At 45.6% G+C, this 13435-nt stretch overlaps 1 protein-coding gene across 1 annotated transcript; it reads right to left on the bottom strand.

Moving 5' to 3' along the window:
• Positions 1 to 10740: 10740 nt before the first annotated feature.
• MORN2 (MORN repeat containing 2) lies at positions 10741 to 10883 on the bottom strand (the record flags this gene model as incomplete). Its single annotated transcript, XM_010149352.1, has 1 exon — positions 10741 to 10883. A coding segment is annotated over exon 1 (143 nt), but the record flags the coding sequence as incomplete, so codon positions are not given.
• Between the last annotated feature and the right edge of the window lie 2552 nt (positions 10884 to 13435).

Raw genomic sequence — 13435 nt, forward strand, 5'->3', positions numbered from 1 at the left:
AGAATGCAGTTCTGAGAAATTATTGTTGCAGCTCTAACATTAGCTTGTTAGGGAAACAGTGTCTTTAGTCCTGGGCTAAAAGCAAGATAAATACTCTTATGAAACATACATGGGAAGTTGTTTAGCCTTTGGTAAAACGGGTAAAACATGGATTTTGAGTGCTAGAACTTTGTTTTCTAAGCCAACATTTCTTTAGGTTGGCTTCTATTAGAAGACTAATTTTAAAATGTTGCTGAAATTACTCAGGCTTAATTTTTTCTTATGGGGCAGTACAAATAGAAATTTAATCAGTAGAATCAAACTTATTGATCTTACCTGTTAAAATTACAGGGTTGCTTTCTCTTAGATTTTGATAAAAGGAGAGTAAAACCTTATTCCTAATATCCCAAAATATTTTGCAAAATTTCTAATAATTTTCCTGCTCATGAATAGGTAAAACATGAACACTGCTGGGCAGAATGCTGCTGCACCCCATCCATGGCAAATTTCAGTAATGGAAATGCAGTGTTATCAGACCATCTCTGCTGCATCTGCAGTCACACAGCAAGCTGAAAGCAAGATCCTGGTCTCAGGCTTCCCAGTTATCAGCTTTTTCTTTAAAAAAGACTTTTCTTTTCCATAAAAGCCATTTCCTTTGCCCTAGAAACTCCTTTGGTTGTCAGTTGCCGGTATTTGAACCAGACACGGCCATTTTTCATCTGGATGATCTTAGCCTGTATTCAAAGCGTTTGCTAACAATAGTCTAAAACAACATAGCACAGTGTTAAATAAGTGGCATGTTTCTTGGAATTTGAATGTAGCATCACGCTGGGTGTGGTTTAATGAGAAAAACTCCAGGCTGCAGTCCCACCCCTGGGCGCAGGGTACAGCTCCCGTGGCAGGGGTTACGGCTCCACAGGCAGACTCGGCTGCATGCAGCCCTGGCCACCTCGCTGTCTGAGCTGGTGTTACCTGCGTTTACTTCACTCCCTGCTTGGTAGAAAGAAAGGTCAAAAAAAACCCCAAATCCAACCTGGGTGTCTCGTCTTCAAGCCTCACCTCACCACTGTATTACTTTGATGCTTAGGAAATCCCATTATTTTCAGCATGTATTTACATCCTTGAAGGGAGAATCAGACTCTGAAGCAAATGACCATGTAATTCCAGTCTTACATGTCAGGGCAGCAAGTGGTTTGGATATCATTAGAAGATGAATTGACCTTCAGTTATCTCCATAGAAGCACTGTTATTTACTCTCTTGTAATTGTAGAACAACAACACTCCATGGGTGTTGTTACTCGGTATTAACCAGCAGCATCACTTACCACCAGCTCCAACGTTCAACTCATTTTCTGCCTTCAAGGCCAGGCTGGATGAGGCTTGGAGCAACCTGGTCTAGTGGAAGGTGTCCCTGCCCATGGCAGGGGGTTTGAACTAGGTGATCTTTAAGGTCCCTTCCAACCCAAATCATTCTATGATTCACTGCCGGGAGGAAGTGGCGCAGGGACAAAGCTCCCCAGAACCGCTGCTTGCGTTTGGAGCCACAGATGCAATGAATGGCTGGTTGGGTGCAGAACAAGTCACCACGGCTGCTCCTTGCTCCTACCTGCTGTTTTCCCCGCCAGCCGTTCTGCTCTTTGTCAGCAGAAGGTGTTGCTCAAGACATATTTGTCCACCAAAATGTTCCTCCCACTTGTCTGTCTGTGACATGGTTACAGAAGGCATCGGTATCTCTGAGCGCTGCAAGGGCACGAAACGCCTGTGTCCGTCAGAGGAGGCGGAGGGGAAATATCCCCTCTCAGAAGCTTCCTATCTCCTAGGGTGATGAAATCCAGTACATAGAAGGTGTAACACCCCCTTCATACTAGATTTCATTATTTTATTTTTTTCCATGGAAAGGGAAATATCTTCTATCCACGCCTTCTTGCATCTCTCTTCCCATCCCTCCTTTTTGAAGAGATAAGCTCGTTCAGCTGTACGCGGAGTTAAATACAACCATAAACTCCACGCTCCTTTTGACATAGCACTGATAAAGTGATGATGAATTGAGTTTAGAGCAGTGACCAGACATCACTGCGCGTTTCTGGGCATTTTTAAAGTTTTTTTGAATAAAATACACTCTGTAAGAATGTGCCAGTGAAATTGCCTGGCTGATTCCCGAGTGACTCTTAGTTTCTATGCTTCTGGGAACATACCACTGAAAAAGCGTTCATTCGGATATTCATCATGTGATTTGTTATTGTACATTCAACATTCTTATCTTTAAAATAATGGTCCAGCTTTTATCAGCCGCAAGATCCCCACTTCTCAGTTTAGTTGAAAGGTTAGGACATAACTGAGGTTCTCCCAGGGTGACAGTACCCGCAGTCGCAGCGGGAATTATTTGTTTTATGTCACAGAAAAAACCCCATGCCTTTTCATTTCCAGGCAGTATTTCAGCATTCATTAAGCAGTAAAGACTAATGGTGCGATCCTGAATCACCAGAACCAGAACAGAGAGGAGTGGGTAAGGGTCCACAGAGAAGTCAAGGACAATGTTTTAATGCATAGTCTCTATCTTGCAGTTTTTGCTGTTGATGCTACGCAGAGCTTGAGTCTGGGTACTCCAAATGGTGGGAAGATATGGGGCAGGGAGTGGAGAAGGTAAGGAAAGGAAGAGGTGGCTGGAATAATATAAAGATGTTTTTGCATTCCCTGCAAACTAGTGGCACCAGCCTCAACTCAAACCAAAACTAGGCCGTAGAGACACCAAGGAGTGTGGTATGCTGATAAATCAGGCCGGCTGCCAAGGTGTATCGTGTTGGAGACAGACCATCCAAGGGGGCTGAGGATCATGACAGAGGTTCCTGGACAGCACTGGTTAGCCTTGCCCAACTGCTTCTGCTGGGGCAGGTAGGAAGGGAAGGGGACCCTGGGCTGGGTTTCGGGTTGCAGACAAATGGAGCAAAACCATACTGGAGTCAAGCCCAGAGAAGAGGATGGAAGAAAAGAGCTGGGATTTGGGGAATGTGAACTGTACAAGCTGGTCTGCTGCAGGATCAGTGCCTGCTGCATCCTCTTCCATCAGCCTTAATTACAGGGAGGATGTTTGTGGGGGTCTCCTTGGCTCCAAAGCCTCCTGCCCACATCTCTCCATTGCCAGCCTTATCACAGCACTTACGAAACTGCAGATGAGAGTAATTCAAATGGGAAAAACCTGTCATTTGACATAATCTCACTTTAAGTTATCATTTTTGCTTCTTCAAGGTCCCCTGCCACCTCCCCTACAAAACATGACCCGTTGCAGTTTCATCCCTGACTCACCAGTGAGGGAAACACTGGTCACGGTGCAAAGCCACCTCCGTGAGAGCGCATGGAGAATATGAATCATTTTCTCTCCTTCAGCACTACTAGGAGACACTGATTTCTCTGAGGTCAGTGTTCCTTGCTCCCTTAGCACAGCGCTTAGGGACCTCTGCTGAGCTTGCAACTTGAATGTGCCAAGCATTGCACAAACACGTAGCAGAAGGTGGCTTGTTTACTGGTTTTGTCACTGCCAGCTTGTAAGGCAGAAGAGAAGTATTTTCTTAGTCGATCATGGTATGAAAGTGCATTCTGTAATACGACAGCATGCATGCCAGAAACGAATGCTGCTGGGCGCCACTTCCCCCAGCCACCTCCAGCCAGTTCAAGTGGCAGAAGAGGAGCTGCTAACCGGGGCAGAAGATGGCCCCAGTAGCTGTCTGTGCCTTTCACTTTTGCCCTCTCAAGGCAGTTCTGAGACAGTGCCGTGCAGAAAGGCAGCTGGAGCTCCGCTGCCCGCAGGCTAGGGTCAGCCCCTGCCTCAGGCTGGCTGTCTGCCGTGGCGCGCACGGCTCAAGCGCTTACGCATGCAGTGCTCCAGGTAAAGTCACAAATGCCGTGTGCGAGCTTCGGGGTGTCGGGAACCGCGTACGCAGAGGGAGCGTCAAATAGGGTAGCATCCTGAGCAAGCTGTTTGAGCCAGGTGGATAAAAGGATCCTTCTTTAATCAAGGGATCTGCCAGACACAAAATGCTACTTTTGTGCTGCTGCCATTCTCCTTATTCAGCTAAGAATATTGGCTGTTTGCCAATTGCTTCTTTCACCCATTTATATAAATAGATGAGTTTTCCCTTTCCTCTACTTCTCCCCCCTCACTGCAAGGGACATTTAAAGACAGCTTTACATAAAACACCCGCTGCACAAAGCAGCTATTCCTCCCTGTCATGGAATAGGGTCCCTGCAGATGTAACTTCTCCCTTTCAGAAGCAAGATGCTGCGGTCACTGAGACAAATGAATCGGTCAGGCTGAAGTACCTCCTAAGGCTCAGCATTGCACAGTTGGGAAGCTCAGTGGGAAATACCTGTGAGAGCTGCAGTTTTCTGAAAGCTCAGTAGGAATCCTGTTTTCTTACAAAATAAAACGGTTTTGCTTCCTGGTATCTAGAGGACTCTGGGAGTCAGCAAGCAGCTGCCATTTTTAGCAGAGGCCTTGTACGAGTCCCAGGATTGCCTGGGTCCAAGCAGTCACTGATGCCAGCTGGAGCTCTGGACAGGCATTTTTCTGAGTCAGCCTGGCCAAATACAGATACAGGTCATAGACCTGCTTCCTGGCTTCAGCCTTCAGTCACACACTGACAAACCCACCAGCCCCTCGCCACTGGAGCACAGCCTGCTTCTCCCCAACATCAGGCATAGCTCACAGCCCTTTATCACCTGGTCCTTCCCTCTGCCAGCTACCCCACGGGTTTCTGGCGCAGCAGCTGCCGGCGCTGGCCAGAGTCCCAAGCTCACGGGCAGCTCGGTACCCTGAGCAGCCCACCCCAGGGCTCACCCACTCCTGCAGTCTGTCCAAGTTCTGCCCCGGGAACCAAGAGCCTCCTCTGAGCCGTGTTGCACCGATGCTGCTCCAGCCCGGTCTCCTGGGTGGACCTCGGCCAAGCGCGGGACGTCAGTCGCTCTTTGTTCTGGGGGCAGAACTTTGTCTTCTCTTTGAGGTTACTGCGTTTCAGCACGGAGGTGATCTTGCTGCCTGGCAGTAACTCACCTGCGCTGGCAGCAGGGGAGGAGGGAGGCTTATTTTCCCTGCTAACTCATCTGACTGCCTTGTCAGTGTTTAACGAGGTGCATCCAAGAGAATTGCAGAAACTGGCTGCTCGTGAAGTGTGAGCTGTTCCCTTTCGCTAACAGAGCTGGGATCCCATGGTAATGGACGTGGTGTGTTGTCAGCCAGACAACCGCCTTGTGATCCAGCGTGTGACGCACCCCAGCTGCGACAGCACAGGATCTTAGCACTGGTTCGCTGGTAAGCCCTGGTTAATCTAATCTCATTGAAGGAATCTGCAGTAGCTTTAATTAAGGGAAATTGGACAGCCTGCGTAGTTTCCAGAGGTCCTTCGTGTGTATGGCGTGTAAGGGGGGGTGAGGTGTTGGTGTTGTGGGATTTGTGCGGGTGGCAGAGCAGACTTGTCTCTGCTCTGTCTCAGTCTACCCATCTGCAACACAGAGACCCTGGTCCTGACGCGCAGCTAAGGCGAAGCTTAGGTCATCTGCAAATCAATTTTATGGGTAAATGTGCAGCATATAATTATATCTGAAACAAACACACCCGCTTCTTCCAAATAAATAAATACCATCTATGTATGATCGGCCAGAGCTGAAAGGTTCAGAGTCTGGGATCTGAAAGTGCTGATCTGCAGCGCTTGGAGAAAGGAACTGATATGCGACATTTACAAAATGCTGCAACTCGCAGCTTAACAGCCCTGAAAAGGCAGTGAATAGTGACAAAGGCAGAACAAGGAGCAGTGTGACATGATGAGGAAAAGCTAAATTTTTCACTGGGCTCTTGTGTGCCAAAATATTCCTTAACACAAAGCTTGTGTTCTTCTTGATCAGTGTCCATCATTATGGACTCACCTGCTTTGTTCAGCCCTGTAACTCTTCCTCTTCTCTGTGCCTCGCAGGGGTCCGATTGCTGAGGAGGGCTGTGGCTGACCATACTGGGCTGAGCACGAGCAGAGCGGGGTTGCAGTGATAGTTCCCGACTACGGGTTAATCACACTGCAGCTCTGTTGTTACAGGGTTCTTGGGCAATGGCTAAATTCAAGGAACCTACAAAGAAGCCAGTCCTCTTCACTGATTTATTGGTAATACAATTCTGATGAGGTAAAGAATCTAATTACCACGTGCTCTCACTGCTCTCGCTTCTCTCAGCCCCTCCCGGAGCTGATGTGAAGATGGAGCTATTGGTGCAATGATGACTTTCTACTTTACTTCTATCATTGTGCTTTCAGCGTTTCCTGAACTGCATTTTCACATCACCACGAAGACTTAAATGAAGTAGTCTGCTCATGTCGATAAAAAAGAGGTACAGAGGCTGATGTGAAAACACCCTCCCAGTTTTTTTTAGAGAAGCTGAACATTTACCAACCGAGGTGTGCTTTCCCCCTGTGGCAGTGGAGCGGGGGCTGTGCGTGCCTGCTGTCCCGGAAGCAGCAGCAGACAAACCCACAAAATAAAAGTGGTACCTGAGCAAGGAAAGGTGGGGGAGGAAGGTGGCGCTCAATTATGGACCCTGGTGCAGGATTTGAAAACAAATCTCAAAAAAACCCAACCCCTCAAAAAACCCCACATGTGGAAGACTTAGTCGAAGGGGTTCATTTTTTTCTTCCTTATCTTTACTTGAAGAAACGAATGACCTCGCAGCCACACTTCATGTAGTAGGCAGCAGTTGAGAGATGTCTGGTCCAAGGTAGGGCTGTAGCAACCTTAATGAAAGATGTGAAAATTGGGTTCAGCTAAAAGCAGAACTAAAGGCGACGCTGCGCTTACAAATGCTTCATGTGGACATGAATGCCAACAAGGCACACGAACTGTGATAGGGGCAGTGCTGTCAGGGAGGGGGGAAAGGTGATCCCTGACAATCGGCTGATGAAAAGTGACACCTGCTAAGTGATGAGCCAGGGCCTTTGCCGGTGCCAGCCGGCCACGTAACCGGAGAATGAGCTCTGCAAGCTGCTGTGCTTTGCTGTACCACCGACGGGGCTCGCGTCCAGAAGCGTTAAACTGAAGAACACAAATCCAATCAGACAGCATCAGTGAAGTTGTCATGAAACACAAATAGGGCTGTGCTGGTCCAGCACAAACCCAGAAAAGCCTCATTTAAGGAATACATTTGTTTGCCAGTACCACTGCTGGGAGAAAGCTCTGCCGCATGTCTTGGAGAGGAATGCCAAGGAAGCAGTGATGAGCAGGAGCCCAACTCGCTGGACCTAGGCACTGTGTGGTGTAGGCATGCCTTTGAGCAGCTGCACTCAAGCTTTGCTTCGGTGTGGGGTCAATCCCGCACATCTACCCAAATATTGCTTCTTACTATGTACGTGCATGTCCATGCAATGGGCGACTTTTGGGTGTCAATAATGCATTCTCCACCACGCTCTCTCTAAAGAGCAAATTGCTGCAAGGCTTCCTACTGATTTCTTGACAGTAGAAGAAACAGCCTGTACGCAAAGCAACTTAAAATACTGACTTTTGGAATATGTTCGTAGTTGTAGTTCGTGCTGCAACGGTACTGGCCTGCAGTTCCCACCCCTGTCCTTGAGAAACACCTAACTACGAATAAGCAAACCTACCTCTGGCTATTTATCCAAAACGGAAGGTTTGTGACAATACTACCACGATAAACACGAAGCAGGCACTGGGCAGAGAGAGACTTTACGAAGGGAGATAGGGAGGAGTGAAAGCAAATGCTTCCCGCAACTCTTGTCCCCGTCAAGCAATTGATGAAACAAAAGGAGGAAAAAAATAAATCTCAAAGGCACTCTGAATTCAATGCATAAATAATTTTGGGCATCAGAAATGGGCTTAGCAACCCCATGCTGTGAGTGTGGTGTTTCAGCTGAGCACAGGCAGGCTGGTGGCGTGGAAATGTGCAAGGCGGCAGCAGCCTGGATGTTCAGCAGTGGATAGACATCTGCTCTTAGGCTTCTGGCTCTGTAATTAGCAACCCAGATTTTCGGAAGTGTTGAGCGCCTGACAGCTCCAGCTGGCTTCTGTCATAATTATTAGGAGTTCAAAGTTGAAGTTCAATGCCTTGAAAATCTTTTTTCCATCTAGCCCTGCATTTAGAAATCGCCGTGTTGGCAGCAGTTTGCTAAACGCTACCCGCCTGGCAGAACTTGCGGGCTGATCCCGACGACACGGTGTTGCTGTAAGAGCTGGAGGTAGGGATGGTGTGCCGAGGCACGTGGATACCCACACAGAGATGGGGTTTAATAGGAGGGCTTCCCATGCTGCTCTGCCACGTGCCATTCAAGAAGGCTGTTTCGAGGGACGTCAGCTACTTCTCTTCATTATCTGCTCCTTACGAGATGCTTTCAGCTTCATTGCTCTGACTTTGGCTCCTGTAGTGCAGACAGATAAACCATAAGGCTGGCAGGCAGAGCTGCCACAGTAAAACTGTCCAGAGAAAGTACTAAGAAAGATGAACTGCTGTCAGGTTTTGATAGACTCTTATTGAGAGAGACTTTTCTGGAGAAGGCTTGGTGTCAAAGATACCAGCAGCACTTTGGCAGAAGAGAAAAAGGAGCCAGTGACTGGTTTGTCAGTTTTTTGTCATTTATTGGTCTTTTATGTGTTTCAGACAGATAACTCCAACACGGTGAATGGAAAAAGGAAGGCACCAAAATGAAACCCAGAGGTTGCTCATTCATTATGGAATATACTATGCTTTGAGTGGTAAGAGTGCTGTTGTTGAAGTTGTTAATTTCCACTGTGGCTGGATTTACTTAAAGTTTGGTTGACGTTTATAAGAATTTAGGGTGAAATGTGTTTGTAGTGTGGAACTCTGAGCTAAAAATACGAGTAAAAAATGCTAAGTTGTTTGAAGCCAGTGTTTTTACTGGACTTCTAAAATCTCTTTTTCTGCCTTACACAAAATGAAGCACCTTGGAAGTTTACAGGCCTCAACTTCATGGTGAGATAGCTGAGCTGAAAGCTCATGGACTCCTTGAGCGCTTCAGGATCTATTGATGAAAAAGAACAGGTTATTGCTGAGACGATCTGAGGAGGTATCCATCCAACCCAGCTTTTCCTCTGTGTAGAGAATTAGTTATAACAAATTGTAATGCAATTATGAAGGGCTCTTGGGTACCTGGCTTGTGACACTGCTAATCAAATTGGAGGTGCAGAGCGCTCGGCTGCAACCCAGGGCAATTTGTTATGCAAGGCAGAGATTGAAATAGTTATTCTTCTGGTGTCTCTGGTGTCTTAAAGATGTGCAAGTGTATGCAGCCCGTGACTGTGTGATCTTATTGCTGCAAAAATCTACCCTCTCTCACCCTTTCCCCATCCTGCTCCATGCTGTTATGACAAAGGGTTTGCAGCCTCCTGCAGGGGAAAAAAAGTAACTGTCCTGTGTATTCGGAACTCATAAACCATGTATTTCTGCTGGTCTTTGAAAGCTGTGATCAAGCTCATCCTTATACCTGCACACTCCTATAAAGAAGAGATGTCTGTGCATCAGCACCCCTTCCAAATTAGGGGAAAACAACTTAAAATTAACTACTGGACATTTGTTTCTCTTAAAAAATGAAGCCACCTAGCAGTCACAACAAGTTGCTATGATGTTTGTGTTGTCTCATGAAAGCCACAGTGATCTGGTGAACTTATTAGTAGGTGGAAACTAGGAAACCTGAAACTTGCCAAAATAGCCGGCATTGGGCTATCAGGGAAGGCACGTTCGAGCAGTCACAAACCAGTGTCAGAAAGGGAATTCCCTGGTGAAAACAGCAGTGGCTGGCAAAGATTGCATCTCTGCTGCCAAGGGTGTAGCTACATCGGTGTTTTGGTTAGTTGAAATCACCAGTTCAGATCAGAACCAGGTGGTTTTCTTCACAGATTCACATGCACTGTGGTGGTCCCTTTGCACCAGGCTGTATTTTCTTGGGTTATTCTAGTACTACGGTGGTGATTACTTTGTGAGCAGGGCAAGACAGAGCTTTTTTTCTGGTGAAAGACCACATATTAAAAAATGTACATTTTAGATTTATTTCAGGTACTGGCCTGAGGTGGTACTTAAAGGAAAATGAAACCTAAATCAAACCTAGCGAATTTGACAGCAAAGTCATTTAAGAAGAGTAAACATGAATGTTCTCATGTAATTTGTTACAGTTAAGTTTCTCATTAAATCTGCTTTGTGGATTATGAAGTGGGCAGTTGTCTACTTGTTTCAGAAAAAGATGGTATCTTAGTAATTCAAAACACACACCCTTACTCAAAAGAAGTGAACTCAGCTGATTTTTAGATCAGTGGCGCTACAATATTTTGTTCCGTGTGCTGAAAATAACCCTCCATATTCTCCCATCTCTCTGAAATTCGTACTTTACCTCAAAAAATAAGTAAATACAAACTTTGCAACTATCTGCAAACCAGTGCTGTATATCCACGTGCACCTGTAGGCAGACAGCCTGAAACCACAGCCCTGACAGGGGTCTGAACTGTTAGAGCCCAGAGACCTGGTAACAAAAAGTGGGTGGGTGGAATAACATTCTTGAAAGCTTCTGACAGGGAATGAATCACAGACTTTAGACGGTTGTCATGAAAAGGATACGACTGGGATCAGCGATCTCAGATACATGGTGCAAGTTTCACAGGTAGCCAAAGACACCTACTCCCATGCTGTGTGAATTTTATTTGGTCTTTATAGTTTATGAATTCAAAAATAACAGAAAAGACTACACAACTCTTCCACTTCAAACATACTTGTTCGCACTGAACGGTCCAGTGTACTTGGCTCCATTTGGAAACGTGTAGGTTCCAGCTCCATGAAACACGTTGTCTTTGAACTCGCCTTCAGGAACTGCCCCTGAAGGATGGTCTAGCCTTCCAGTACCATACAACTGCATCTCACAAGATGAAGGATAAAGAAAATGGTTAATGTCTATGTTACAGTATTATTTCCCTTTATTGTAATATCCTTTGAGATTGCTGCTTTTGAGTCTGCCATCATACGAAGGTAGGATAATAGAGAGGGAAGTGACTATTCTTTCAGATTTAGACAGGTTCCTTGTCTGCAAGGATTCCAGGTAAGAGCTTAAAAGTTTTTGTCCAGCCACAGTGTCCAATAAATCCCTTCTCTGATGGTAATCTCAGAGGATTTTAACAATCTATGCAGCACAGAACTGCTGTCCCCAGCCCTACAAATAACCCACCAACCCTGACAGCCTGAGGGGTTAATTGAATTTTCTGGAATTTATTTCTGGATCGAGGAAGAGTAGATCTTTCATTTGTTCAGCCTAGGCCACTAAGCCACACTCAAGGATTTAACTCTGTGACGGAAAGCACTGCTGTGCCATAATCTTAATTCTTATAATTGCACTGATATTTTTATAAGAGACTGGAAAAAAAGGCCAGACTAGATCTAATAAAGCCACAAGATGCTGTTTCCTAATTGCAGACCCTTATTTGTCTTGTTTCAAGGACTGACTTCTCTCCAGCACCAACAAAATAAGCGTTGTTGCAAAAGCGCGAGGTCGTTCCTGGTGCAACAGCCAGCCTTACAGACAGAGACGGGATTTCGGTTTCATTGACCAAGTCGTGCAATTTTGGGTGCCAGATGAAACTAGAATAACTATTTCCAGAAAGGCCCGAGCTTTGTACATTCTCATCACAGTTCCCTGGGGCAGTCCCGTAAGGCTGATCGGTCACTTAGTTAACATACTGCTTACATAAGTAAAAACGTACCAGGCATGCTCAGAGGGGAAGGGTCTCTCCTTAGGCCAGGGTCTCCTACCTAAGGGGTGTGATTTTTAGTGTTATAATGAGGGTAGTTCAGTTTAGGACAACATCTGGGTGCCAGAAGATGGCCATACATTCTTAATTATGAACAATATAATTTGAATACACATAGTTACACATTTTGCCCAGGATGTTTCAATCTTCAAGAACATAGTCCCTGATCAGCTAATCACTCCCAACATTTGAAAATGTCTCCAAGGACGGAACATTTGGCTGTTAATAATAAGCACATACAACCACCTACGTATACGTATTTCTGTGCCTCAGTTAAAAGGTTCATTATCTGCGCTCAAGGCATCTCCCCCCCCTTGAGGACTTATTAAAAATTATTTGTTTAAGTCCCACTACCTTTGTTGTCTTACTCATACACAAAGAGCAACATTTCACACCACACTGCATAATCACAAAGACTAACACAGCTACTTAAGATACTGATTAAGAGAATCTAAAGCTATAATTACTCCTAATCCTAGCAACAAATGGTACTGATCACACTCGATATAAATAGGTGGTTTAAAACTGGTCCAGGTGTGACGTAGCTTTAGCTTCAATGGACTGACTTGTTCGGCTTTCCACATCTTTGCAGGAACCTTTTTCACTCAAGTGGAATGAATCCAAGATTCCACACCCGGCAGCTTTACAGCTGTGTTTGTAGTCAGCAGCACCAGGTAAGGTTCTTTCCACTTCTCAGCTAAGGGCTCATCACCTGCTTTAAATGAATGAACAGGAGCATCTCATGGAACAGGCATTCTCGGTTGAGTATTCCTGTGGAGCGAGGTGAGAACTTCTGCGAAGGCTAGGAGATGGTTACTCAATAGCTGATCACCCCCTGCATACATCTGATTACCTTTCCCAGCCAAATTTATAGTATATGGTTTTCCATATAGTATTTCAAATGGGCTGACTCCCTCCTGGCTCTTGGAGTCACACTAATTCTAAGTAATGCTCATGGTAAAATATCTATCCACTTCCTCTGAGCCTCCAGAGGAATGTAAATCCCATTTTATCTGTAGAAATTTAGCTAACTTGTACTATATTGGCTTCAAAATTAAATCCTCTGTCAGATGAAAGCCCTACAGGTACTCCAAACCTTGGGATTATGTTTTTTAGCAATACCTTTACATCTCTTGGCTTATTGGTGTAACACAGAAATGCCTCAGGCCAACATGGAAAAGTATCGGCCATTACCAGAAAATACTGATAACCTTAACAATTAGGCAATTCTGAAAAATCAATTTGCCAATATTCACCTGGAATGTTGCCTCTCCTGGTGGAGGCTTCCATTGTATCTTTGGATTATTTTTAAGGCACAGTTCACATTGCTGGGTGACGCTTTTTGCAATTAGCATCGGATTGATCCCAAGGGCATATCTTCGTACTGCTTCAAGTAAGGCTCCTGCTCCCATGTGGGTGCTGATATGGGTTTTCTTTGTTCTTTCCCTCATTACAGGTGTGGGAACTATGCATTGTCCATCTGGTGTGATCCACCACCCTGCGGAGGTTGTAGTACATTGCAGCAATTCTGCTTATTCTCCTGGTCTGTATACGGTAAAGGTTCAACTTCTAAAAATCTCTGAGGGATTCAAGCAGCTATTGTTTCAGTCAATTATGGTTTTTGGCAGCTTCACAGCTTTACGGTTTCCCTTGATCACGTCCATAT

Source organism: Eurypyga helias, unplaced genomic scaffold, assembly GCF_000690775.1.
Source record: "Eurypyga helias isolate BGI_N326 unplaced genomic scaffold, ASM69077v1 scaffold17343, whole genome shotgun sequence".
NCBI classification, from domain to species: domain Eukaryota; kingdom Metazoa; phylum Chordata; class Aves; order Eurypygiformes; family Eurypygidae; genus Eurypyga; species Eurypyga helias.